The following is a 24,328-nucleotide window of genomic DNA, read 5'->3' on the forward strand; positions in this document are numbered from 1 at the left end:
GCTGTGCAAAGATAAATAAAGATCCTTAATTATTCTAGATTGCAAAGTTTAATAACATTCAAGGGATTCGGTTAAAGTTAGCATTAAATGCTTTGCATGATATCACAAACAAGAAATCTTGTTGGAATTTCTACATGGAATATGGTCTTGAAAAGTCTATGAAGAACAAACACGGAAATTGTGTTGTCGTTTTTGTTTTTATTCCACTATGTTGATAACTTCTGCAATTTCCATTATGAAAAAAAAAGAGCGCTTTTAATTTGAAGGACACCGTCTGACTAACGGCGGTAGACTTTAACGTGGAACAGATGAGGAAACATTGGGGTTAATGCAAGTCAATCAAGTAAATCTTTTAGACAAGTTCCAACAGTCAAACGCCATAAAATCTTTTGTTATGGATGAAGTGATTCTGTCTCCTTATCTGATCATATGAACACATTGCTGCTGCTGCTGCTGCTTACATAGCCATAGCACATAAAACTGGTGACGGTCACACAAAATGAAACTGATTGCATCCTAATAGTGTGCTAAGTGTGGGCCTTCACTCTGTATCTATTCCACTTATGATTTTGTAACATTTGACCATTTTTTTTAAAATCATTAAATCCTGTTTTAAACTTTATAAATCTTATTATTTCAGGGTTAAACTCTGAGGAGCTTTATGGTCGGGACTGGTAACTGGTGAAACGAAGCTGGTTGTTGCACAGAGAGTGCAAAAAAGGCTAACACAATTTAATTAACTGTTTTCCATTATTTTCAAAATGTTTTAGTGTCCGTCTGCTTTGAATAGTTAGTTAATTAACTACATATGCATACATTTTTTGTTTTATTCAGTTATTTGCATCTGGTTTAAATTATTTTTTCATTATTTTTGGAGGATTTCGGTTTTAAGTGTTATTTATCTATATTTAGTTAATTTTTATAAATTTATTATTATTATTTTTGATGGATTTATTTTATTTTACCTAGCTGGATTCATTTATTTATCTATTTATTTCAAATACTAAAAGTATGTTGCATTTTTTGGATTTATTAATTTAATTGCCTCATTTTATTCCATTAGTAAGATAGCTGACTTTCTGTCATTATTGAATATCAGACATAAAACCATACAAAGTCTTACTACGCTGAAACCAACTTGATTTCATTCACATATTTTTAATCATATGAACCACCACAGTTGCCCTCAGCTGTGCCGCTTTTGATAAATGCCATCTCTGAAACGCCGTCAGTGACCCTGGGAAAACCCGTCTCCAGCCTCCAGTACATTCACTATGAAGGATTTATTGTACCATTTGTCATCCACGTTGTCACTCAGACGGAACCGCTATGAAAACTCTTGACACCAAAGCTGAAATTTGACACAAAATGTATGTTTGAGTAAATTAAAATGGTAAATAATTAAGGTGAACGTTCAGGGCCAGAAGGTAATTTGAGTGTCGTGCTGTTTGATCCAGCAACCATGTTGTAAAAAAAAAAAAAAAAAAATCATACAAAGAGAAGCAGGAAGGCAACAAGTCAGCCGCAGTAGTGTAGTGATGTATCACGGTAGACCGGGCTTGTCGCGTCTGTAAAGAAGCACAATGTTAATGTGGATGGATGAGAGCATTTTCATTTAGGACAGGAGGATGGATCAAATTTTCCATGGAAGAGATATTTGGTGCAAACACAGAGGTGTAGTGATGGAAAAATAAAGCCCCGGTGACTTTAGCTGAGCTAAATCCTCTCAGGTTTCTGTTTTATAGCCAAGAAAAAGTTTTCATCCATTTTTTATTAGGACTGGAAATTATTAAATGAGTAAATTAACCAACACTGTCTACAAATTCGACAATGCCTTTTTGACACGTTTCATAGACCGTGGGATGGTTCTTCCCTCAGATGATTTTAATTTTTTTTATTTTTGATCAAGCATGTCCTTCGCATATTAGATTTTAGACACATAGGATGGAATGCCAAACAAATGTGAAGAGAAGTGTTCGAGCTAAGCTCCCAGATGACTAACGTCTCTAAAAGTGGGAATGCAGGGAATGATCCAAACGAACCACCAGGCTGTTATTAAGCAACCGAGAGCTTTAAGAAATGTGAATCATGTGCAGTACGGCCCGATTGACTCATCTCCTCTCGTTATGTTGTTCTCCCTTGCAGGCCCTGTGGTGTTCAAGAATATCCCTCACCTTCTGTCTGTTTAAATGTCAATAACGTAAGACTTTAATGGGTAGACGAACACGGGTAAAAGAAGAAGAGCCCTTCAGACGCAGTCATCATTTTGTGTTTGTGGTTTAGACGGCTGGAATACATCATCTGGACAGCTACATAAGTATGGGTGTGTAAAGTGTGACGTCACAGTGCACGGTTGTTTGTGTCAGTTTGCAAATTGTTGGTTGTGTTATGGAAAGGAATATTTCTACGTCTTCATTTTCACCTATACTGCAGGCCTTAGCCTTATTAATAGAACTGCAAAACCGAACTTTTTGCCCTATATAATCACATATGCTATTTGTTTGAGGAAATCAAGCACCGCACAACGTCCGTGCCACCCCCCCATTTTGGAACTTGGAGGTGGCAGCATCTGGGAGGCAGAGAATCCAGAAACTAGAGCCTACAACAAAATCAATTACATTATACATTGTATTCAAAAACTTTCCCTGCAAATAACGAATGCAGCCATCTGTAAAAGACTGACGAAGCTACTAAGATGTAAATGTTTTTCCTCAAAGGCTGTGAGCGTGGTGTTGTTGTAAACACTGCATCATGTGCTTCTGAGCTCATTCAGTGACTTCAGCTGTGTGATCATGTCTGTTTTTATTGCACTGCTGTCTCTAAGACAAACCAAGATGTAATTTTTTTGTTTTTTTTTGTTGTTGTTTTTTTTATCTGACTCATGTCTTCCTCACAGAAATATCTCAAAACGTTGCTTCATATTTTCAACAAGTTTCCCACTGGATTTTTTATTTATTTTATTGCCTCTATATTTCTTCCCCTGCATGGTTTTAATCTTGTTTGCTTGCGCAGCCTACCCCATCAGGGTCTGTGTGTGTGTGTGTGTGTGTGTGTGTGTGTGTGTGTGTGGGGGTGGGGGTGTGTGTGTGTGTGTGTGTGTGTGCGCTGTGTATGCTGTGGGAGTTGCCTCTGCACACCTGAGCTCTGTTGATACACAAATTCACAACTTTTATATCCTCCCTTTATCAATAGGCCATTTGTTACTGTGCATCCGATGAGACAGTTACGCCTGGATGTTTGTAGGGAGGAAGTAGTTCCTTCTTTTTCTGACTCGCCCTGCCGTCCTTCACACAAGCTTGCCGCCACGGCCTGTTTATTTTCACCACAGACTAGAAATACAAGTTCAACTTTAAGAGACTCTTTTGCATCAATAAAACCCGTAATGATGCTTGGTGATATGTTTTATTTCATTACTACAGTTCAACTGCTTAATCTGCGCAGTGTTGCCACTGTTACTGTGGGCAACACAGAGGCGCACATCTCAACCAACCATGTGCACACAGAAGTAAGGCTGATTTAGTTTGAAGTAGCCATCAGAAGATGCATACGCTGTGGCCACAAAGCAATTGATATGTTAAGCAACATTACTTAGGTAGGCTGTGGCATTTGAATGAAGTGCTATGGGGCCCAATGCGTACAAATAACCGCAAAGTCATTATTTCACCCCCAGCAGCAGCAGAACCAGCGGTAAAAGGCAAGATGCTCTGCAGGAGTTACTGTTCTGACCCTACCAACTGAATGTCATATCAAGAATCGCTGGAACTGCCAACATTTTTCCTTATCTTAGCTGACAGAAATGGCGCCCAGTGTGGTGCGTTCAGAGATGACATTCTGTACAACTTGCTCGTAACAGATGGTCTTTTAAGCTAATGTTGGCTTGTTATCGTCTCAAACCTTGTCTGCCCGTGTTCCTCTTTGAAAATGCCCCTTAACAAAGCATTTCCATCCACCCTGCTGCCAACTGGATATTTAGTCACTCTAAATATCTTTTGCCATAACGGTGGCTGTGTGTGAAACTCTCAGAATTTCAGCATTTTTTTTTAAATACTCAGACTGGAGCCACCAACTACAGCATATTCAAAGCGACTGAAATTCAACTTCTTCCTTATTCTGATGCTTGTTTAGGAAGTTATCTTCACTGCATCTAGTTGCTGAAATACCCTGAGTCTCTACCGTATGATTGACTGATTTGTTATTCGTGTCAAATAGCAACTGAACACATTTCCCTAATTAAGAAGAGAGGGGGCTTATGCATTCTTGTATGGGTCCTGGGTCTCCGCCCAGTTGAAAAACCTTCAAAGAAACTCTGGTGTCTCATGGGAATTCTCTTTCATTTCATTGTCTGATTAGCATAAAATGCTCAAACTTTTTATGAGTAACAATGTACCCAAATAAAACACTAAAAGGAAGTTGTATTTTCACCTTGGTAAATTGTCTAAACATTAAAAATATATTGTCCTTCATGTGTTTTTCAGACGTTTTCCTTCAGGACTGCAAGGTGGCGTAGTAGTTAGCACCATTGCTTCACATTTTAAAACATCCTGGTGTCCAAATTTATCCGCAGGCTTTCTGTGTGGCGTTTCCATTTTTCTCTTGTGCATGTATGGGTTAACTCCATTTTTTTTTTTTGTCTTTTGCCTTATTCCAATGAAACATGTTTGGTTAAGTCTCTAATTTTTCCTCCTTGGGCACAGGGAAGGGCATGTGCATCCTTGCTTATATCCCGAGTGTTTCCGAGATGAAATGCTGACCTGTCTATTACGCACACCTTTCCTCTCGTCATTTGACCACCGCCGATAAGCAGTGGCCCCAGCGAACCTACAAACATTAAGCGGGGGTTGAAAATGGATGGATGTCTGACTTTACAAACACTTCTGCCTCCTCGGAAAAGTCATCAAGGTCAGCAGAAGCTTTAAGAGGAGACCTCGTTTAAGTCAGGTTTACTGAAGTGGAAAAACTTGTGAAACATGCAAATCAGTGAGAGTCAGCTTGGGAATCAAGCAAATACAGACTTGTAAGCAAAATCTCCACTGATTCTTTTTTTTTTTTTTTTTTAAAGCCTGCTATCTGCAGCGAGTGTTATATGCTCTGCTGTCAGTAGGTGGTGGTAAACAGCTATGAATGGTGACATCCATGTGATGTATGTGAGAGCAACAGAAATCAGCACATTTTATGCTTTTCTCTCTTTTTTGCACGTGGATGTTTTTTTTGTTTTTTTTTGCACATGGATGCAAACCATCCAAGTGGTTTTTGGGAAGATGTGTTTTTCTTCACTGAAAAGAACTGCACACATATTAGTTTTTTTTTTTTACTATGCGTGGTGTGTGCACAGTGTACAGAAGAGACGGGAAAGGCAAAATACAAATGGTATCCGTGGTTAGATTTTTATTTATTAACCCCAGTAAACTGAATCACGTCCATCCCTTTTCCCTTTAATCCATCCGATCCATTTAAAGTGATGCAATTAACCTTTTACATTTTCAGTAGTTTCAGAGCTTTACATTAGCACTGCCCCCTTTGGTCCCTTAAACCGAGAGTTATTTACAAAGACAAACCCAACACAGAAGCCGTCGCAAATGTTTCCAACGGTACCGAGTGAATATCCGATACTCACAAAGGCAGTTAGGCTAAAACATTGGGTCAAAAAAAAAAAAAAAAAAAACGGATACTAGCTTGCAGTCTCAACAGCAGGTGGACTGTATCTGGATCAAATCCCAACAAAACCCAAAACATTTTGTCAGGTTAGAGTCTTCTGGATGGACTTTCAAGTACAGTTCAAACACAGGAGTTTCAGAAAACAAGGCACATACAGGTGTTCCCCTTTAAGGCTTTTTTGTTTTGTTTTGTTTTTTTTGTTTTTAGAAAACATAATACAGTTTATTATTTTCCACACAAAAAAAAACAAAAAAAATGCCCCAAAATAAATTCCACACAAGCTGGTACTTTGCATTTTGGCACACACACAAAGGAGTATTTTAGGATGACAGGTTTTCCTCAGGCGGAGCGACAGGTGAGTCGAAAGGGCATTCTCAGACGAACACAGCAGGTAAGAATAGATAACAACATTCCCGTCAAATCGCTAAGCTCTCTGGGGCGAAACGTTCCTCAGTTCCAGAACTTAATGAATTCTTCAAGTCTTGTTCAGGCAGAACTCCGCTGTAAAACTGGCACCACGAGCGGGAGACAGAGTTGAGCAGCAAGTGTAGTATGACAATAGCACGCTCCCTCCTTCGTTCTCCCTTTTCCTCTCACATGACGGGGCATGTCAGGAAATCACCGGCGCGGTGCAAAATGCGGGTGACCTTACATTCCGAGCTCTTCGTTTAGCAGCCAACATCCTTACATTTTACATCATCTGACGACTGCGTACACACAAAGCAAAAGAATTGACCAGGAAGTCATGAGAAGTAAATTCCACATAAAATATACATTGCAGTGCAGTTTGATCTTGCAGCTAATTCAAGAATTAATTGTATTAATCTTCTTGATTCTTGTGCAGAACAGTCAACTCCGTAGCAAGAAATCCCAGGTTTGTAATGTCCTCCATTATTGTTGCACAGGCACTTGAATAAAACAGTCTGGTTTTTTTTTTGTTGTTGTTCTTTTTAAAGGGTTCGAATAAAATTGAAATTCTCAGCAACTCTGCACTCATTCAAGCAATCAGCACAGCAAATCAGTGGCTTAAAGTGACATTTTCGAGACCTTTCTGTTTGCCATTCCCAGTTCGATCCGACGCAAACGCGGAGAGCGAGGAAATCGTGGGTAACGGAAAAGCGCGCCAGTGCAGTAACTGCACAAAGGTCACAGAAGGTCACTTGAGTTTTCCTGGTAGAGTCTCAATTCCTCTTTCTACCACTCATACTTCCACTGCTGGTTCCTGTCGGCCGGGTTGCACCGCCTCATCTGTGCGTCCGTGCGCCCCTCTGTCGTGCGGTAAGCCGTCACGCACATGTCTGAGTGAGGGTGGTAGATGGTCCCGTCCTGAAGGGAACAAAGAGAAAAGGGGCGAGGGCAGGACCAGGTAAGGATGAAAGCATCGCCTCGTATGCAGTGTGTGCAGAAATCGGTTGGAGAGACAGCAGTTATCTGCTCGAAGAACAACCCCTCACCTGTTTGAAATCCCATATGATGCTGGGAGGCTTTGCTTCCCCGTCCCGAGGACAGTGTCTCATTCCGATGGAGGTTTGTCCCTCGAGTACCTCGGCACACAGCTCCGTCACCGAGTTGAAACGGATCTCCTTCTGAGAAGTGTATTCAAAGTACTGTGGTGAAAAAAAAAGGAAAAAAAAAAAGACACGCTATGTAACTATTTTACAATAGCTAAAGCATTCTCACCACGTGAGCTTTTGAACAAACTGTCGACCCGGTGAAACATGGTGGCGGCGGCGTCATGCCGTGAGGACGATTTTCTTCAGCAGGGACGACAAAGCGGACCAGAGTTCAAGTGAGGATGAAACTAGAGCTAAATGTAGGTTAAGCCTGTTATGACCTAAATCCAACTAAGAACCTGAGAAAAGATTCTAAAATTGATGTTCACAAACGCTGATGTTCGAAATCTGAACGACGTTTTAAATTTGTAACACTTAACGCTTAACTGGACGACATTTTAATTATCCAAATCAAAACACAACAGCCAAAAATAATAAAGAAAATGTAAATGAAAACCACTCACAACTGAAACCATAAAAAAAAAATGGAATTATGGACATCTCTCGAAGCAAAATTGTCCTTCAAAAAGTACTTATCCTCAGAATGGAAATTGTTGAGCTACTTTTCATTTTTGTGTGAGTAATCGAGTAACTGCTTAATTGCTTATTGCGGCAGGCTTTACGTATGGCGTGTGTGTGTGTGTGTGTGTGTGTGCGCGTGTGTGTGTGTGTGTCTTTGTGACAGGTGAGCTCATCAGCCGTGAGAAGGGCTTGGCCCTCTCAATCAAACGGACATGAAGACAAACCCCAACTCTTCCCCTCGGGTGTCATTTCAACAAACTGGCCTGGCGGAACAAAAGACGCCACGCTCCCTGGGCTACCCTTTAAACAGAGGGTCAGGTAATCAATCTTCATACTTCCCCATCCTCCTCTTCACATCTCATCCATCTTTCAGGTGCGTCGAGGCCTGCGACGCTCGTTTCCAATTAAAAGGCTCACTTGTGGCGCCTCTGGTTTTGGTTTCTGACTTGTTTGTCCAGGCGGTGCCGCTCGCTTTACCTGCGAGGCTCATGTATCTTTTAAATGGAACGTGGTTCTTACGTGGGCCAGGCATGGGAGAACAGGAGGTGGGTGCTGGAGGCTTCTCATGTTATTATTTCACAACGGAGAGCTATTCAGACATTGATTTTCAGCGCCGCATGTCTTATTTGTGACTGAGGACAATCCAAGATTTCAAGCAGGTGGAAGATACATTTTTTTTTTTTTTTGGTCTGATTCAAGCATTAAATAAACATGATAGACAAATAATTTGCTGGTTGGCAGGATTCAGATTAAAAACTTTCTGTGAATTGACAGCACGGTGGACTTTGAGGGCGGAGTCTGAGCAGAAAACACTGATGCTCCGCTTCGCGACAGAGAGCGACAGAGAAGGGTTAAACTAATCATTACCTGGTTGCCTCCCTGGCCGTGGCAGCCAAACAGAGAAAGCTGGGCTCCAGTGGGACTGTGATCTGGAGCGTTGTAATCAAGACACTCTGATTGTAACCCCGAGCTGCGTACCTGAACAGAAAAAAAACAAAAACAAAAACAATTTTCAGTAACAATAAGAAGGCGACACTGTAGATTGACTCCTGTGATTGACTCTCTACAGGGAGGTCATACAGACAGGCCAAACACAGAGCAAAAAACAAAAAAAAAAACAAAAAAAAAAAAACAGGTTTCTTCTTCCTGTTGTTTCCTTGTTTTCCAATCAGGACACCTATCCAATCAACTACCTTCAAAAACAGTTTGTCTTAATCCCTTCGTATCTCTTACCACTAGATCTTGTGTAAAAAAAAACAAAAACAAAAAAAAAAACAGTGTAAATAAAATGATACAAAGCTTCTGCTCAAACATGATAAAACATATCCTGGAATAAAACAGATGATTATCAGAGACTCACAGCCCCGTGCCAGCCTTCCCGGTCCTCAGGGACGTGTAGATCTGGGTAGATGTTCTTCAAATACCATTCGAAGCTTTTGCATTTCAGCTTGTCCCTCAGCTGCTCCCGCTGCGAGATGTCTCCGTAGTTCTCCTGTAGGGATCGGTGGTATTTGCTGTGTGTACTTTTATCTTTTGTTTTGACGCAACTCAGTGCTTTCATCGACCCAAATTAACTATTGACATGTTCCGAACACCAGCAGGTTTTGACTCAAAATATTCAGCAGCTACCCACTAGGAAATTCAACATCAGAAGGTATTTCCTCACTCAGCATCAAAGTCCTGTCCAAATTCACACCTAATTAAACAAAAGCAAGTATTCACGAGAGGAAAATAAAAACTCTGGAAAGGTCAAGCGATACTGACTGAACGATAATGCAAACTATAAGTCGTACCGGATCTGAAAAAAAGTTTATCAAGTTAAACCTTTGAGATTTACCAGTGGTGTGTCCACTTTTGAGAGCCACTGCGTTTACCTTTCCTACTGTTTATTATTTAAAAGAAAAAGACAAAAAACAAACACGGAGATCCAGAAAGCAAATATTAACATCCTGGATATGACGGCTGAGCCGGGCGATTCTACAACTGCAATCGTTTCAGGTACTCGGGATAAACTGTGCATGAAGCCGTCGGGCTCCACCTAAAGCAATTATAACCCCCACACACGCTAATCCTTTGCTTTACCTGAGGGGGTGGAATGGGAAATCAACGTGTTGCAGAAGCACAAGGCAGATGTAGCTGCTTTGTCTAATATTTGAAGACAAGACTAAAAAGTGAAATTCGCTGGAAGGAAAACAGTGATTAATGCACAACAGCCTTCACAGTAGAGATATGCAGAAAACCCTTTAAATGTATACTTCACAGCATATTGTCGCAATTAGAAAAACCCTGTTTAATTTGAGTATATTTGTTTGATTTAAAAAAAAAACACAAGATCATAGAAATTTAAAACTTTCTATGAATTTTTACATTGTAGTCAGTAACCTTCTGTTTTCCCAAAGGTTCAGATACAAAGAAAAAAAAAAAAAAAAAACGCAACTTTACCACAGGTTCCTGTAATTTTTTATTTTTTTTTAAATTAGTTAAGTGCTTTTTATTCATTTTTATATTTTGTAGAACTCTGCGTGTTAACATCTCTCATATTCACTAGAATAGTCAAAGGGAACCACGAATGCATGTGGAAAATCTTGCAAAGTTGTTACTTGACTGATGGAATAATTGTACCCAATGAAAGTTATATAGCTATTATTACCACACCAATCAGAACCAATGGCATGTTTGGAGCTCCTTTTACAAACAGCAGGAGATCAAGTCTAGCACTGCTGTGTTCAATCTCCCCCTGACCAGGTAATTTATTGTTTGATCAAAGATCCCCAACATTAATAATATATGTTTTTTTCAGAAAGGTGTAACTGAGATTCATGAATTTTTCATGTCACCCAACTCTGAGACCTGAGAGCCACCGCACACACACACACACACGCACGCACACACACACGCGCACACACACACACACACCTGCGCACGCCCATGCAGATACCCAGGCCTGACCAGGTGAGGCAGACGGGGTGAGATCACATGCTGGCCAGTGAATTATATCAAATTAAACATCAAAATCTGACGTCAAGCGTAAGAACATTAACATGCTGCTGCAAAGTAGACCGAGGATCACTTGCAGCCTTCTATCCAGCGACAGCTGAACAAATATTAGCTAAAGGTTAAATATTACAAGGAAATATATTAGAAATATTTTGAATTTGAGAGTCAGACCTTTCTGGCTGGAGGGTTCCTGTTGTAGAAGTGCTGTTTGTAGGAGCCCATCCAGACCTCCGCGGCCCGCACGGTATTCTGGAGGAAGTTGGGTCGAGCGTATGGGGCCTTTTTAGGGAACACGTGGCCAACGTGGGAGCAGGGATGGATCTCCAGACTGCCGCCGCACTGCCACACCTGTGGGTGCCAGAAAAGAAAGACAATGTAGTCGGAAAAATAGCTCTCTGTTCGTTCTAAAATTATCATTTAAAAATGTTTTATTATCTTTGTCTATTTTTTATTTTATTCACAAGCACTTTGTTTTTGATAATGTTTTTAAAATTATAAATATTGTAAATTTTTAGTTTTTTTTTTCCTTTTATCAGATATGCCTCCAGATCCTCCCGTAACCAGAAGCCGAATCGGCTGCTTTCCAGCTCAAAATCCTGAGATACAAAAAAAAAAGCAATCCCTGATTTGCATTGGAACACAGTGAGATCTTCTACCATTTCCTTGATCTTGTAGTGATAAATTCTTCTGAACAAATGTGTTAAAATGCTCTCTATCATCAATTCGTCGGAAAATCGCCCCCTGCTTTGGAGTTTTAGCAACATGGTTTACAGGATTGATGTGTGCTATTTGAATGTATCACAGAAGTATCAAAAAAACAAAACAAGAAAAAAAAAAGACTCAAAATGAAAAGAACTTCTCAACAGCATCATTATTGTTTGTTTATAACCAAATGGACAAAAACGGCAGGCTTTTTTTCACTGTGCTTTGTTGTTCTTTAACACTCCAGAATAGAGTCAAAAAACCAATTCAAAACACATCAAATATGCATAGCAACAAGTCCCAGAGGGCGGCATTTTCTTCTTCACATACATATCACCTCACTCATTCATCTTCACAGCGAGGGAGGATACCGCCACAATTTCGCAAGCGGCCTGAAATCTTTACTTTTCGGGCTGACTCACATATTTCAAGAGCAAGGCGAAATTATAATGCCATTAACTTTCAGAGGCCAGACCTCACTGTGATCCAATACTAACATGAATCTTTCTAACACCGACGCAGCAGCGACTGTTAGTGTTCATACTGATGAATCATGGACTTACAATTGAAACCGGGAGTTTAGATGGACTGTGTGAAACGAGACACGGCCAATGCATTCGCACGGTTCGAAATTCAATCAGAATAAAGTTTTCTTCTTTTTTTAGGTCACTTAAGATTACCAAAATGCAAAGAAGGAGTTTTCAGTTTCATTTGTTGTTTACATGAATTCATTTAGTATTTGCAAGAATTATCTTTTAATTGATTTTTACAACAGTTTGCTGGACTTTTGATTCATTCTTCCAGATGGAACAGATGGAACTGAAGTAGGTTTTTAGACTACCTTGCTTGAACAACTCTTCTTTTTTTTAAGCTCTGCCCAAAAAAAAAGGATTTGTGCTTGCAACTCCAAAGCATTAAATTGTTGTATTTATATCAATTTGTAACTAAATTGGTTGTATCCCTAGTGTCAATTTGAGATTTAAAGACCCATTTACACTCAACCAAAAACTTTAAACTGATGCCTCGAGACACTGGATCGATATTTTCCAAATTGTTTAAAGCCACAGCATTCCTGTCGTGCATTTATGCGTTTGAAGACAATCGTGCAGCTTTGTCTCATTAGCCTGGCATTTGGAAAATGGAAATGCTTTAGGTACACATAACTGACTGAAAATAGGAAAAGTTAAGTCTGAATTAGCATCAGACAGGAAACAAAAAGCTCCATCTGGTTTCAGCTGTATTCATCAAAAAGATGGTCCTCACTCTCAAATAGCAATGGTTGTTTACACTTATCTAGAAAACATAACTCACTCTGAAAGAAAGTTCCAGGTTTTCTCCTCCCCACACCTCCATGCCCATGTCATATGTGCCGAGGTATTCAAAAAAGGCTTTGCTCACAGCAAATAATCCACCTGCCATAGTTGGAGACCTGTTAGGAGACACATATATTTTTTTGTGTATAATTAAAAAAAAAAAAAAAAAAAAAAAAATATAGTATTTTGTGCTTCCTTGAGGTTTTAAAAAGCAGATCTCTGCCTTTTTCATATGCCGTTGTGGTGAAATAATTGTGTATGCGAGTATTAGCCTTTTGAAAGGCCCGGTGCTCGATCTAACCTGATGGGCTCAGTGCGAGACTTTCGCTTCTGGCGTTCCGCTTCAGGAACAGAGTGCCACTGAAAGGTGAGTCTCCAGTCAAAGCCTCCAATCATCGGCTCGTCTGTCTGCATGTAAAACTCAAAGTTGTTCCAGTCAATGGTGTCGATCACAGGGCAGACGATGGTGCTGGCGTTCTGAGCGATCCTACATGACATGGCAAGAAAATACGATTTCAGTTCAGGAAATAGTCCAATAATTTGTCTTTAAACTTCTCAGAGAGATCCAGCTCAACTTCATCGGTTACCTTTCCAGCAGGGGCTCGATCCAGCCGGGGACACACTCGCAGTGGCAATCGAGAAATGTCAGGACATCCCCCGTAGCGTAGGTGGCGCCGATGAGGCGCGCGCGTACCAGCCCTTCCCTTTTGTTTGTGCGAATGAGCCGCACGCGTTGCAGATTACTGATGTACTCAGCAAGCTGGGATTTCAGGTAGCCTGTTAAAAACAAACAAAAAAAAAAGGTCTATCATTAAAGTCTTTTCTTTTTATGCTACTTTTTTTAAACACGGACTTCAACTGTAGCATTTCATTTGAGATGATTGATATACTTATGTCTCCTAGCATTAAAGAACACTGCAAACCCCAACATAGCTATTTCAAAAAGCATAAAGTACCACAAACAATACTTTAAGTTCTCATTATTTGTTTGTATTTTTCTTCTAAATAGACACATTTTCTTGTAGAACGTTTTGAGCAGCAGTTTTCCTGGCCTTCTGATTATCTTTTTTTTTTTTTTTTTATTTTTTTACATGTTTTTTTTTAATACCTGACTCTTTTTAGAAATGTTTACTTTTGTCTCAAAAGACATTTAAACAGACCTACAAATTGTTTAAGCAACCAGTTATTTTAAAATAGTTCTGTAGTGACACTATGGGTCCCCTGACTGTCACACCAAAATGCTTAAAAGTTAGTCAGTGGGTCCCATCAGGACACCGGGCAGCTATCTGCCATTACAAGCATAAAACTACTCAATTCCTTTGAGCTTAGGAGCCTTTTTTGAGCAAGAATATGTTACAAATATGAGAAGTGACACAACAAAGAAAACACAAAACAGAAAATCTCCAAAGAGCTTTAAATGTCCAAAAAAAAAAAAAAAAAAAAGACTATTAGAAAGACTGGGAAGTAATCAATCAATTCCAATTTCATACTGCAAAGAAGTCAACCTTAGTACAAGAAACTTCAAATTGCATCCTTCATCATTCATGCTTCCATGAGCTGTTTTACCTCATCCAGACTAAGCCAAAAAGCAATTTGTACATGTCAAAAAGCTCAAAAGACTCAAGAGCTAAGAACTAATCCTAGATGATTTTTGAAAATACCACCAACTCCACTTGTTACATACTTGTCACATGGAATGAGACATGTGCGTCGATACTGACTTAAAAAATAAACACGAAAGACTTACTGGGGTTACTTATTTTTTCTTGCCCATCTGTGCAAAAATAGAATTAGGATACACCCTGTTTGGTTGGTTGGAAAACTGAAGAAAAAGTATTTAATGTGTGAGTCAATTTCCCCCTGCAGTATAAATTTTCTGACTCCGGAGTGGCATGTCCAGCACTCAGCTTTGGTAACATTGGTTAGAGGTGGCGGAAACGATGTCATAGTGGCTCAGCGCTCCCTGAAGTCATCATTATGGTGTAATGTCTCCGACAGACTAGACCAGCTGGGTTCTAATACTAATTCCATTAGGACAGACAGACGTCCAGCTCTTCCTATATCCAGTTTCGGACATGAAGTCGGATCATTCCCAGAGTTAGCGCATGTCTGCTGAAAGCAGATATTCCACTCACTGATGAAATCTGCGTGAGGAAGCTAAAAGCTCTGTAAAAGCCAGAGAGTACACTTACACCGAATAGCAATTATGTCTCAGAAACTCCACCATGGGTCAAGCATACTCAACACTGAAAGTTTGAATCATTTCACACCATCTTGTTGTCGTAGATTTGACCTGACATAGGAGACGGCTATCAAAACAAAACCACACATTTGCAGAAGCATGAAACCCAGAGAACGGGGCAAGTCGAGGGTGGAGCCGAGAGCTGCGGTAAAATAAATAACTCTGCAAAAGCTGCTCAGTTCAAATATGCACCACGGTATGTTTTTAATGCCATGCCCTGCAGCTCATTCTCATTAAATTTTATTGACTTCTGTCAGAAGATAGTCTTGTAGTTACGTTTGGAATTGACAGAAACTTGCAAAAGTGTCATAAGCCTTTTTGAAGCGGCGTTAAATACAAACACACATTACATTTTTCAGATTTTTTTTTCCTTCCATCCCACATTTACGAGGTATTTCGAGTAGATCTATCACAAAGAAACCCAATAACATGCATAAAATTTGTGGTTGTGATCTGACGATAGGAGTTTCGAAGACTTCTCCAAGACAGCGTACGCAAGAGCATTTCACTTGGAGCTACTCCTTGAACTCCAGCGTCTCAATCAGCATAACAACCCGATGGCTTGTTGTGTGTTTCAGACCTCTGTCACTGAAGTCATCGATTAGGATGATCTCCGTCAACAGGATGGCCGGCGTGGTCTCCAGCACGCTGTGAATTGTCCTCAGCAGAGTGGACCAGGCCTCATTGTAGAAGGCGATGATCACAGAGGTGGTGGGTAAATGTCGGTAGTCAAACTTCTTAGCCCGGCATCTGAGGTACGCATGTGGAGAGGAGGACAGAGTTCACATAAGCCATAATATATACATCTTCAGAGTGTATTTACAAAGTATCAGCACGCTCCATTTTATTTCCCCCTTTTCTTTTTAGTGTCTTTGCTCGTGAGAAGAAGTTGTCTGGTCTTAACCCAGATGGAAGTCATTAAAACTATAAGGAGTTGCAGAAATATGGATGTTGGTAAGCAACATACCGCTCCGGTACTTTGGGAGAGAGAAGGGGAATGAGTGCAAACAGAGAGATGAGAAAGAGTCAAGAAGATCAGAGGGAGCGGGAATAAAACCGAATCGGTAAAGAAAAAAAAAAGTGAAATGATTTAATTTGAAAGATCAGAGAATGAGAACAAAGTGGGGGATTTGGAAAGAAAACGGACGTTTTACTGTCTGTTTTATGGATGTGATATGATTGCAAGAGTTTAAGGGACTCGTAAAGACTGAAAGAAGCTGAGGGGATAACTTACTAACCAATTAAAACGTAAAATTGTAGCAAGTAATTAAGCAAACACCAAGAGACTGCTTTAAGTTGTAAAGAGGTGACAGCAGTTGTAAAATGAGATAATTATTAATCTTGTTTTTCTGTTTCTCATGAAATCAGTTGCATGAAAAAAAAAAAAAAAAAAAAAAGAAACACTCCAGCTTCTGCCTACAAACGTATTTCCACTATCTGTGCATATAATCAGTAAATAATTTATATTCTTATTAAAAGTTGTTATTTTATGAGCAGACTGGGCTGTTTTTCAGCCTCGGCACGCCGAAGTGCGGTGCCGCTCTGGCAGAGACATCCACCTCAAAAGGTAAATGCTAAGCAGTAAGTAATGCTAAGTGGGACTGCGACAGCAGCATTTGCTGCTTTTCATGCACAAGAGGCACTGTGACTTTTAAAGGTCAGAGTTTTAGTACTCTACCACTTTATAGGTATGCGATCAATCAAGTACAACTGATAACTTCTGTCTTAACACTATAAATGAAGCACCTTTCAGGGCAAAGACTAATAAGTATTGGCTTTCGAAGCCTTTCAGCAGTCCGAACAGTTATTCATTCATCCATTTTCTTCTACTTAATTCACTATCAGGTCGTGGGGGACAAGCTGCTTGAGAAGAGCAGCCCAGACCTCCGTCTCCCCGGTCACTTGGACCAGATATTCCGACGGAATCCCAAGGCGTTCCCAGGCCGGCCGAGAAATGTCAGTCTCTCCAGAGTGTCCTGCTGGGTCTTCCTCTGGGTCTCGGTCCAGTGGGACGTGCCCTGAACACCTCGCCAGGAAGGCACCCAGGAGGCATCCTAACTAGATGCCCGAAGCGCCTCAACTGGCTCCTCTCGATATGGAGGAGCAGTGGCTCTACTCTGTGTCCCTCCAGGACGACGTTCGGCATGATGGATTATGTTCTGAGTCAAAATAACGTAGGTCCGAAATGATTCATTGGACTTACTGTGATGGATCTGTTGAGATAATCGTCAACTGATTCTGTTAATCGATTAACCATTAAAGGAGAATACACACTCTAAAGGCCAAATGGTGAAAAAACTACAGACTCAATGCAGCAACTAAGCCAAAACTGTCCAAAAGTCACACATTTTATATCATGTAATAAGGCTGAACTAATTAAACAGAGTAATTGCGATGAATTGATTGTTACTGTTGATGTTAGAAATATTTTTATTTTACTTGCAGATGCATCCTTTGCTACAAGTAATCAAGCTAAAATGACGCCTTCTCTATGTGACAAAATAAAAAGTTTATTTTCTTGTTTAAAAAAACGGAATTGAAATATTTGTTTGCTTGCATTTTTAATGCATTTCTAATATTGCATAAATACGGCTTGGTTAAATAAAAAAATCTGCAGAATGTGCCAATTGTTTACATGATTAATTGAGACAAAATAATCAGTAGAATAATTTTTCATTGCAGCTTTAAAAACTGTATGTATATGGGATTTTTTTTTTTTTTCATTATTTCCAAGAACTATTTAAACAGCTTCAGCTTGGTTGTAAAATAATATAACTTTACAAAGTGTTGGTAAGAAATGAGTCCACCTATTGTCCATAAAACGAGCCTGTGGACAAGTTTAGATTTTTTTTAAACACAGACCAGGGGAGCGTTGTTGTTTATTCTGTCACATCCACAAATAAATCTCATGAGTCTCTTGGGAACTCCTACAAGCCAAAACTATGCACCCACCTTTACGTGCTAATTCTCTTCAGACGTATTTCTTCTACTCTCCTACCCGCATCAGGTACTCAAATATGTATTAAAACTCTGACAAGGGATAAAAGTGCACCTGCCAAATGGCAAGTCAGCAGTTTCTCAGGACATGAGTCATTCTTTGTTCGAGAGAGATTGTTTCTCCCAGGACTACTTGCTTGTGTTTGATAGGGATATCTCTCATATCAGCACTATCTCCAAGTTAAGCACAGTGTGAAGTGAACCTCCCACATAGTTTCCTCAAACTGATGAGGTGAAAAGAAAAAAGTTTCTTTTCAGTCCATTTTTTTTTTTTTGGTGGGGGTTGGGGGGTTTATACAGGTATCACAGTGGAATAGGGGGGTTTATTTCTTTTTCACTGAGGCCGACACTGTTTAAAAGATCTGTGGAGGTAAGATCTAAGTATAACAGAAACTCCACCATCCGTTCCACCTACATCTGGCTTTCATTAGTGACAGAAGCCAGCGAAGCCAGGCGGAAGGGGAAACTCCTAATAAAAAGGTGTTGCACTCTGTGTTTTATCACAGGTGTCGAGCTAAGAATAGCTGAGGATGGAGTAAATGTATTCAGGCAACTTTAATCCGGCTTCAGAAACCTCTGTGGTACATCTCAGGAGCCGCCAGCATTGTTTCAACCTGTCAATGGAAAAACCGATTCCAGTGAAGGTCAGGTTCCGGCCAGAGGCAAAAGAACACTTGTGCCATCAAAAAGGGTCTTCTCTGGCCTGGGGAACCGAGGCCAATTAAACTTACACTGGGAAAGTTTAAAAATGCAGTAGTCCGACTTCATCGGCATCAGTTTCCTAACTGATTTCTAATTCTCTGTTGTTTTAAAGCCTGCTAGTAATAATTTCAGCGCTTCAAAATATAATGTATTATTAGTAGTAGTAGTAGTGGTTTTATTGTTATTAAATCTAAAGATTTCAAATCACAGACAATTAAAAGGTAACAACTCTGTTGGACTTTCTTCAGTCTTTCTGTTACCTGATCAAAGTCTTGCTTTCTCTAGATCTTCACTCACAGCCTGAATGAACAGCAAACTTGTCTCAAGATGTAATAAAATAAAAAAAAAGAAGGTTTCATTTTACGCTGAAAATTATTGAATTAAACCAGACTTTACTGACAACTCAATAATTTATGCTTTCTAGTCTGGGGTCCATTTCATAGACTTTTTTTTTGTTTTTTTTTTTGCTGTGGTTGTTTGAAAACAAAATATTAAAACTCGACCCTCGTTACTGACTCCATCAAGTCTTCACTGGGCTTAGCAGGAAGTGTGCACCTTAATTAAATTCTCATAAAACCTGATGAAAAGGTAAACTTTGCCTGTGTTTAGTCCTACTTGTCCCTCATCAGCACTCAGTGGGCAACATTTCAAATTAAGAGGTGATTCTGGTCTTCTAACCTACTCACTCATTCATTCTGTGGTCCTGGATGTGCCGATGGAGGGAGATCTTGTCGCTGACGTAAATGTTAATGGCGTACCGCTCCACGCTCTCCTCTTCCTGCTTCTTCTCTTCGGGACTGAGGTTGAGGTGGGTGGCCCGGCCCCACTCCCCCGGCGCGTTGGCGTCTGCTGGAGGCTTAACATAGACGGGCCTGGCCAGCTGCCCGTCTATCCCGCTCTCTTCTAAAGCCAGCTGCCTGGCCTGGAGGTTTTGCTCCTCCTCATCTTCTCCTGCAGAGGAAGACGACGGGAAAGAGGCTCGTTCCAGCAGAAGATACCCCAGCCACAGCAGCCACAGCAAGAGGCCGGCCTTGGCCAACACGGCCAGCTTTCTGGAGCAGCGCCCCCTCATGACGGCGAGCGACCGCAGAGGCAACCGTGACGGGCTGAGCTTCAGGGTGTCCGTAAGGACACAACCATCTGACGGAAAGGAAAGAAAAAGCAAATAAAAAGTTGAATGGAAATATTTTACACACATTTATTACACTTGACAGATGCGGAAAAACGGATAAAAGAACAAAACGCTTTTTCCCCCCAGAAAGATTAGGTCTCTTTCTAATTTCACACACGCCTTGAGGACACAGCTCAAATCGAGCCAACCAGCAGTAATCAACATCGACATCATAAACGTAATCGCGCGCTCGGGGCAGGACTAAAGTGCTCATTAAGTAGAAATTGCACAGATGGAAGAGGCTGAATGATGGTGGAGACTACAGCGATGCGGCGAACAAATCGAGTGTGCGATACACCCCAATGAGAAATAGTGTTTGCCAGCCTGATGAACTTCATTATATTGATGCAGCTAGAACCACAGGACCTCACAGCAAGGCTCCACAAAAACGGGTAGAAAATAGCACAGTTTTGATCTATCACCTAAGGTTTCTAATCATCCTATTCAAGCTTTCCCCCAACAGGGATTAAGCGGTTATTATTGTAATTCGTGTCAGCGTCATTACTAAAAAAGTACTTCACAGGCTTGAAGTCGCTTGCAAAAAAGCTCATGTGTTTTTTTTTGTTTTGTTTTCCTAATTTGAAACTGTCCACGAGATCTATGCATAGATTTTGACTAAACTCATTATTTACTTGTTTGAATTTGAGTAAAGATTTGGAAAACCACAACAGAATTTTTTTGTTTTTTTCTGTTTATGAAATGTATCTATAAGCAGGCTTACAACATCACAGAACATCCACTACATCCACTGATGGCATGTTTTCCCGCATATTTTCTCCTGTTTGGTGTTTCAAATCGGACGGACGGGTGATGTTTGTTTCCAAAAAACTCAACCTTAGTCTCTCCTGACCAAAAGGTAGGACTGTATATGTATGAGCATTCAAGAAAGTAGCTATTTTCATGCACACTCTAACTGATTCGGGCATCCAACTGTATTGGCATGTTTTCCTGTCTTTCCCATTTTTAAGAGTGTGTAAGAGAAAACGATTGTGTCACATAAAAGCAGAAATTACAAAAAAAAAAAACATAAAGTTGCACTTCTTGTTTGAGATGCAGTTTGCTTCCAGCTTTATTTAAGACATTGCAATGGTCGCCAGAATATTCTCAGATAGAAGATTGCAGGTTCAGCCTCTCCAACTCTTTTCTTTTGAAATGCAGCTAAATCTCTCAAATCCGTCGACCTTATTGTGTCAGGGCCAAGCGAGGCTTCTGTTTGAATTCAGATTTTTTTTTTTTTTTAAAACGAACCTAGTGTAGAGTTTCTCTTCTAGTCCACGGAGCCAAAAGGTAAAGACCACGAAAAATTTTGCAAAAGGACAAATCTTCTTTTGCTAATTAAAAGCAGGATTAGCTCAAGTTTGTGAAGGAAAACACCGAGTAATTTTAGACGTCCACGCCTGACGGATGAGCTTAATGTACCAAAGAGTAAAAGAAGGTTGGAGAAAAAAGAAAAAAAAAAAAATGGCCCACTTAGTTGGTTGACACTGAACTGAAAGTAATCACATAATTGGCTTGCATTAATATTAAAGCAGGCTGACATTTACTGTTGTGCTAGCCACTGCCAGGCGGGCTTAGTGGTAGTACTGATGCATGCACTGCACAAGCCAAAAGTGCTTCCCTTTTTTGCACAGAAGAGCCCAGCAGTTTCCTATTTCCACGAGAGACAAATTAAATAGTCAGAATCGTTTGCTTTGTTGTGGTTTCAAACTAAGAGCGCCAATTAGAATGAAAATTGTAAAAGGCTGCTATGTGAACGCTGGCTGAGCCGTGATACAAATGGAGCTTAATTTTCTCTGAGTCCTTTAAGGCGGCAGCGCAGCCCTTTCACTCCAGTCTGGACTCTGGCCAGAGGACTCTGGACTCCTGAGGTTTCAAAATGGAGACGCCTGCAAACAAAACCCCCTTTTATTGGCCGTCCATCACACCTTCCACCCTCTCCCTGAATCTGATAGCCACACCGGGGAGCTTTCTGTAAGAGAACAGTGGGATGCAGCTTTAATCCTGACCCACTTTTTTTTTTTTTTTTTGATTTTGTTAAAAATGTCAGAAAACCGGATAGACATGTGTTAACGCTTCCACTCGCTTCCTGCGATGAGAGAAACTGAAGGCCTTGATTTTGGATTTTACAACCTGACATTATAGAAAATCCCCACCACACACACACTCACAAACACACACACACACACACACACACACACACACACACACGCACACACACGTACACCAGCTTTTCCTAGTTAGCCTGGAATGAACAGTATGTGTGGGACATGAAATGTCTATCCTTCATCAGTCAAGAGGAGAAGGACAAACAGCTATAAAGGGCGTCATATCCGTGAAGAAAACACCAGTGGAACAGGTTGCACGAGCAGCAGCTGACAGGAAGGCATGTGTCTCTCACACACACCCTGGCTGACCTTTTTCCTTTTTTTTTCTTCTTCTTTTTTTTAAGACTTTTGGAGAAATGGATCACAGATATACTATATATTTTGACGACACAAACAGGTCTGACCTGATCTCAATAAAGTGATGAGAGTCACTTTATTGCTGAATAAAGTGACTCTCATCTTAAAGAGATTAAAATAAACCCAAACAAATATGTGACACATACATTCATTCATGGTAAAATGCTCTTTAATTTTGAGTCCCGTTTTGTCAGCCCGGCACCCATCAAATCGTGCAATCACGGTCTTATTGTTTCTTGCTCGTTTCTGTTGCATTGCAATGGATTCAAGGGGGACGTGGTGGAAGAAGAGGAAGAGACAGACTAAACGAATGAGAGAGCAGTCCAGCTGCGGTCTCAACAAACAGCTCAGCAACAGGTCCAGAGATCTGTCAGACTAAATCACTGTTACGATCCCAATTTGTCTGAGTCACAGGGAGAAAGAAAAGCGATAAGGAGCAAACTTTGACTGTTCGCTACGTTAACGATCACCGTCGCTGCAGATCTATAAGAAGATCATCAGCAGAAGTGATGCGGAAGCGAAACGTTTAATGTAGAGTTTGCAAAAAATCCTTCAGGGCTATTTCCAGCAATGCTTACCTCCTTCCCTTACGCTCTTCCACTATAAAAACTTTATAACTTAGCGAAAGAAAAAAGAAGAAGAAGAAGTTTAACGACGTTGAGAGGGAAACTTGTAGCAAACTTAATATAATGAAGGTGAGAGTTGGGAGGGGGGGGGTAAAAAGTGGTTTCTGTTCAAAGAAGACGGGCTCAGCTTACCTTCTCGGATAGGTTACATTTCTCAGAGTGTCTCCGAAGTCGATAAGGCCGCTTTTCTGTCCGCCTGCCTGCGGTCGTCTTCCAGTTAAACCGCTGGCGTGCAGATGTCAGCATACCCACATCCTCTCCTCCGAACTGGGCTCTGTTGCTCTCCCTGACCTGCCTGTGGCGAAAGGCTCGCGAAGTCCACACAGGTTCCGATGTGACCTTTCAAAATAAAAGCCTAATTGTATTTACATTAACCCTGAGCAGTAATTGATTTTTTTTTTTTACCAGAAATATTAAGTCGTAAGATTACAGGGGATTATTATTATTATTATTATTATTATTATTATTATTATTATTATTATTATTGGCTCGAAACGTTTTCATGTAAATTTATTTGGACATTTCCCTGCACAATTTAAGCAAGAAACACAAATTTAGGAGAAACACAACGTGTAATAACTCATAAAGCAACTTCTACACATCCATATACATTAAATTTGTACATGTGTATGCATACACAAATATGACTTTACATGCTGATGTACACATACTGCACACATACATATTACGGAATTATATACAAGGAATAAAATGATTAAAAGTGGAATAAGTACTTTCAAAATAGGAAATATTTATAGGTTTATATTTATAATTTCAGATTCGTCATGTTTACTGTAACTGGTGTAGTTGAGAACTGAAGGACACTGAAACCTCAAAGTCAATCCAAAGATGCTTCAAAGCAACTCTGATTATTTAGGAGAAGGAGAAAAGATAAAGCTAATTGAACATCTGAGAAAAAAATTCTTTATACTGTATCTTTTTCCAAAAGCAATCAGTTAGACTACCGTAATATAACTTTGTACAATGTTCCTTGGAGGACGTTGAATGAAAGGTGTGTGACAGTGTTTATCAAACTGCCATTCATTCTTTTGTAAGAAAGGAATGTTCCCAAGCAGGATTCACCAAGGGCTTTTTTAACTGTAGCCAATATTTCTGGCCTATCATTTATTTTTTTGTGAGTCTGCATCAGTTTGTTGAATAGTGTCTGACTTTTTAACAACTGTTTTTGTTTTTTGCCACTTTTCTGCGCTCTTGTTGTAACTGAGCTGCTGATATTTGTTGTTTTAGGTCTCATAATTCAGGCCATGTTGTTAACATTTGCATTTAATTTGTTTAATGTGAGTACATTGTACTGATCATCACCATGGTCAACTTTTATTTCTTGAGTTGTATTCTAGCCTACATGGTTTTGATTTTATCTTTTTT

At 40.1% G+C, this 24,328-nt stretch overlaps 1 protein-coding gene across 1 annotated transcript; it reads right to left on the reverse strand.

Annotated features, from left to right (window-relative positions):
- Window positions 1–5,368: 5,368 nt before the first annotated feature.
- On the reverse strand, window positions 5,369–23,259 carry poc1bl (POC1 centriolar protein homolog B (Chlamydomonas), like). Its single transcript, XM_015014524.1, has 11 exons — window positions 23,075–23,259; window positions 19,370–19,823; window positions 15,565–15,734; window positions 13,330–13,519; window positions 13,044–13,229; window positions 12,741–12,858; window positions 10,899–11,075; window positions 9,091–9,222; window positions 8,598–8,708; window positions 7,110–7,262; window positions 5,369–6,981 (listed from the first exon to the last, which is right to left on the reverse strand). Exons 2-11 carry the CDS (start codon window positions 19,753–19,755, stop codon window positions 6,850–6,852), a joined length of 1,755 nt encoding a protein of 584 aa, XP_014870010.1. The 5' UTR covers window positions 19,756–19,823; window positions 23,075–23,259; the 3' UTR covers window positions 5,369–6,849.
- Between the last annotated feature and the right edge of the window lie 1,069 nt (window positions 23,260–24,328).

Source organism: Poecilia latipinna, unplaced genomic scaffold (genome assembly GCF_001443285.1).
Source record: "Poecilia latipinna isolate Pla-1442-1.1 unplaced genomic scaffold, P_latipinna-1.0 Scaffold1823, whole genome shotgun sequence".
Lineage (NCBI taxonomy): Eukaryota > Metazoa > Chordata > Actinopteri > Cyprinodontiformes > Poeciliidae > Poecilia > Poecilia latipinna.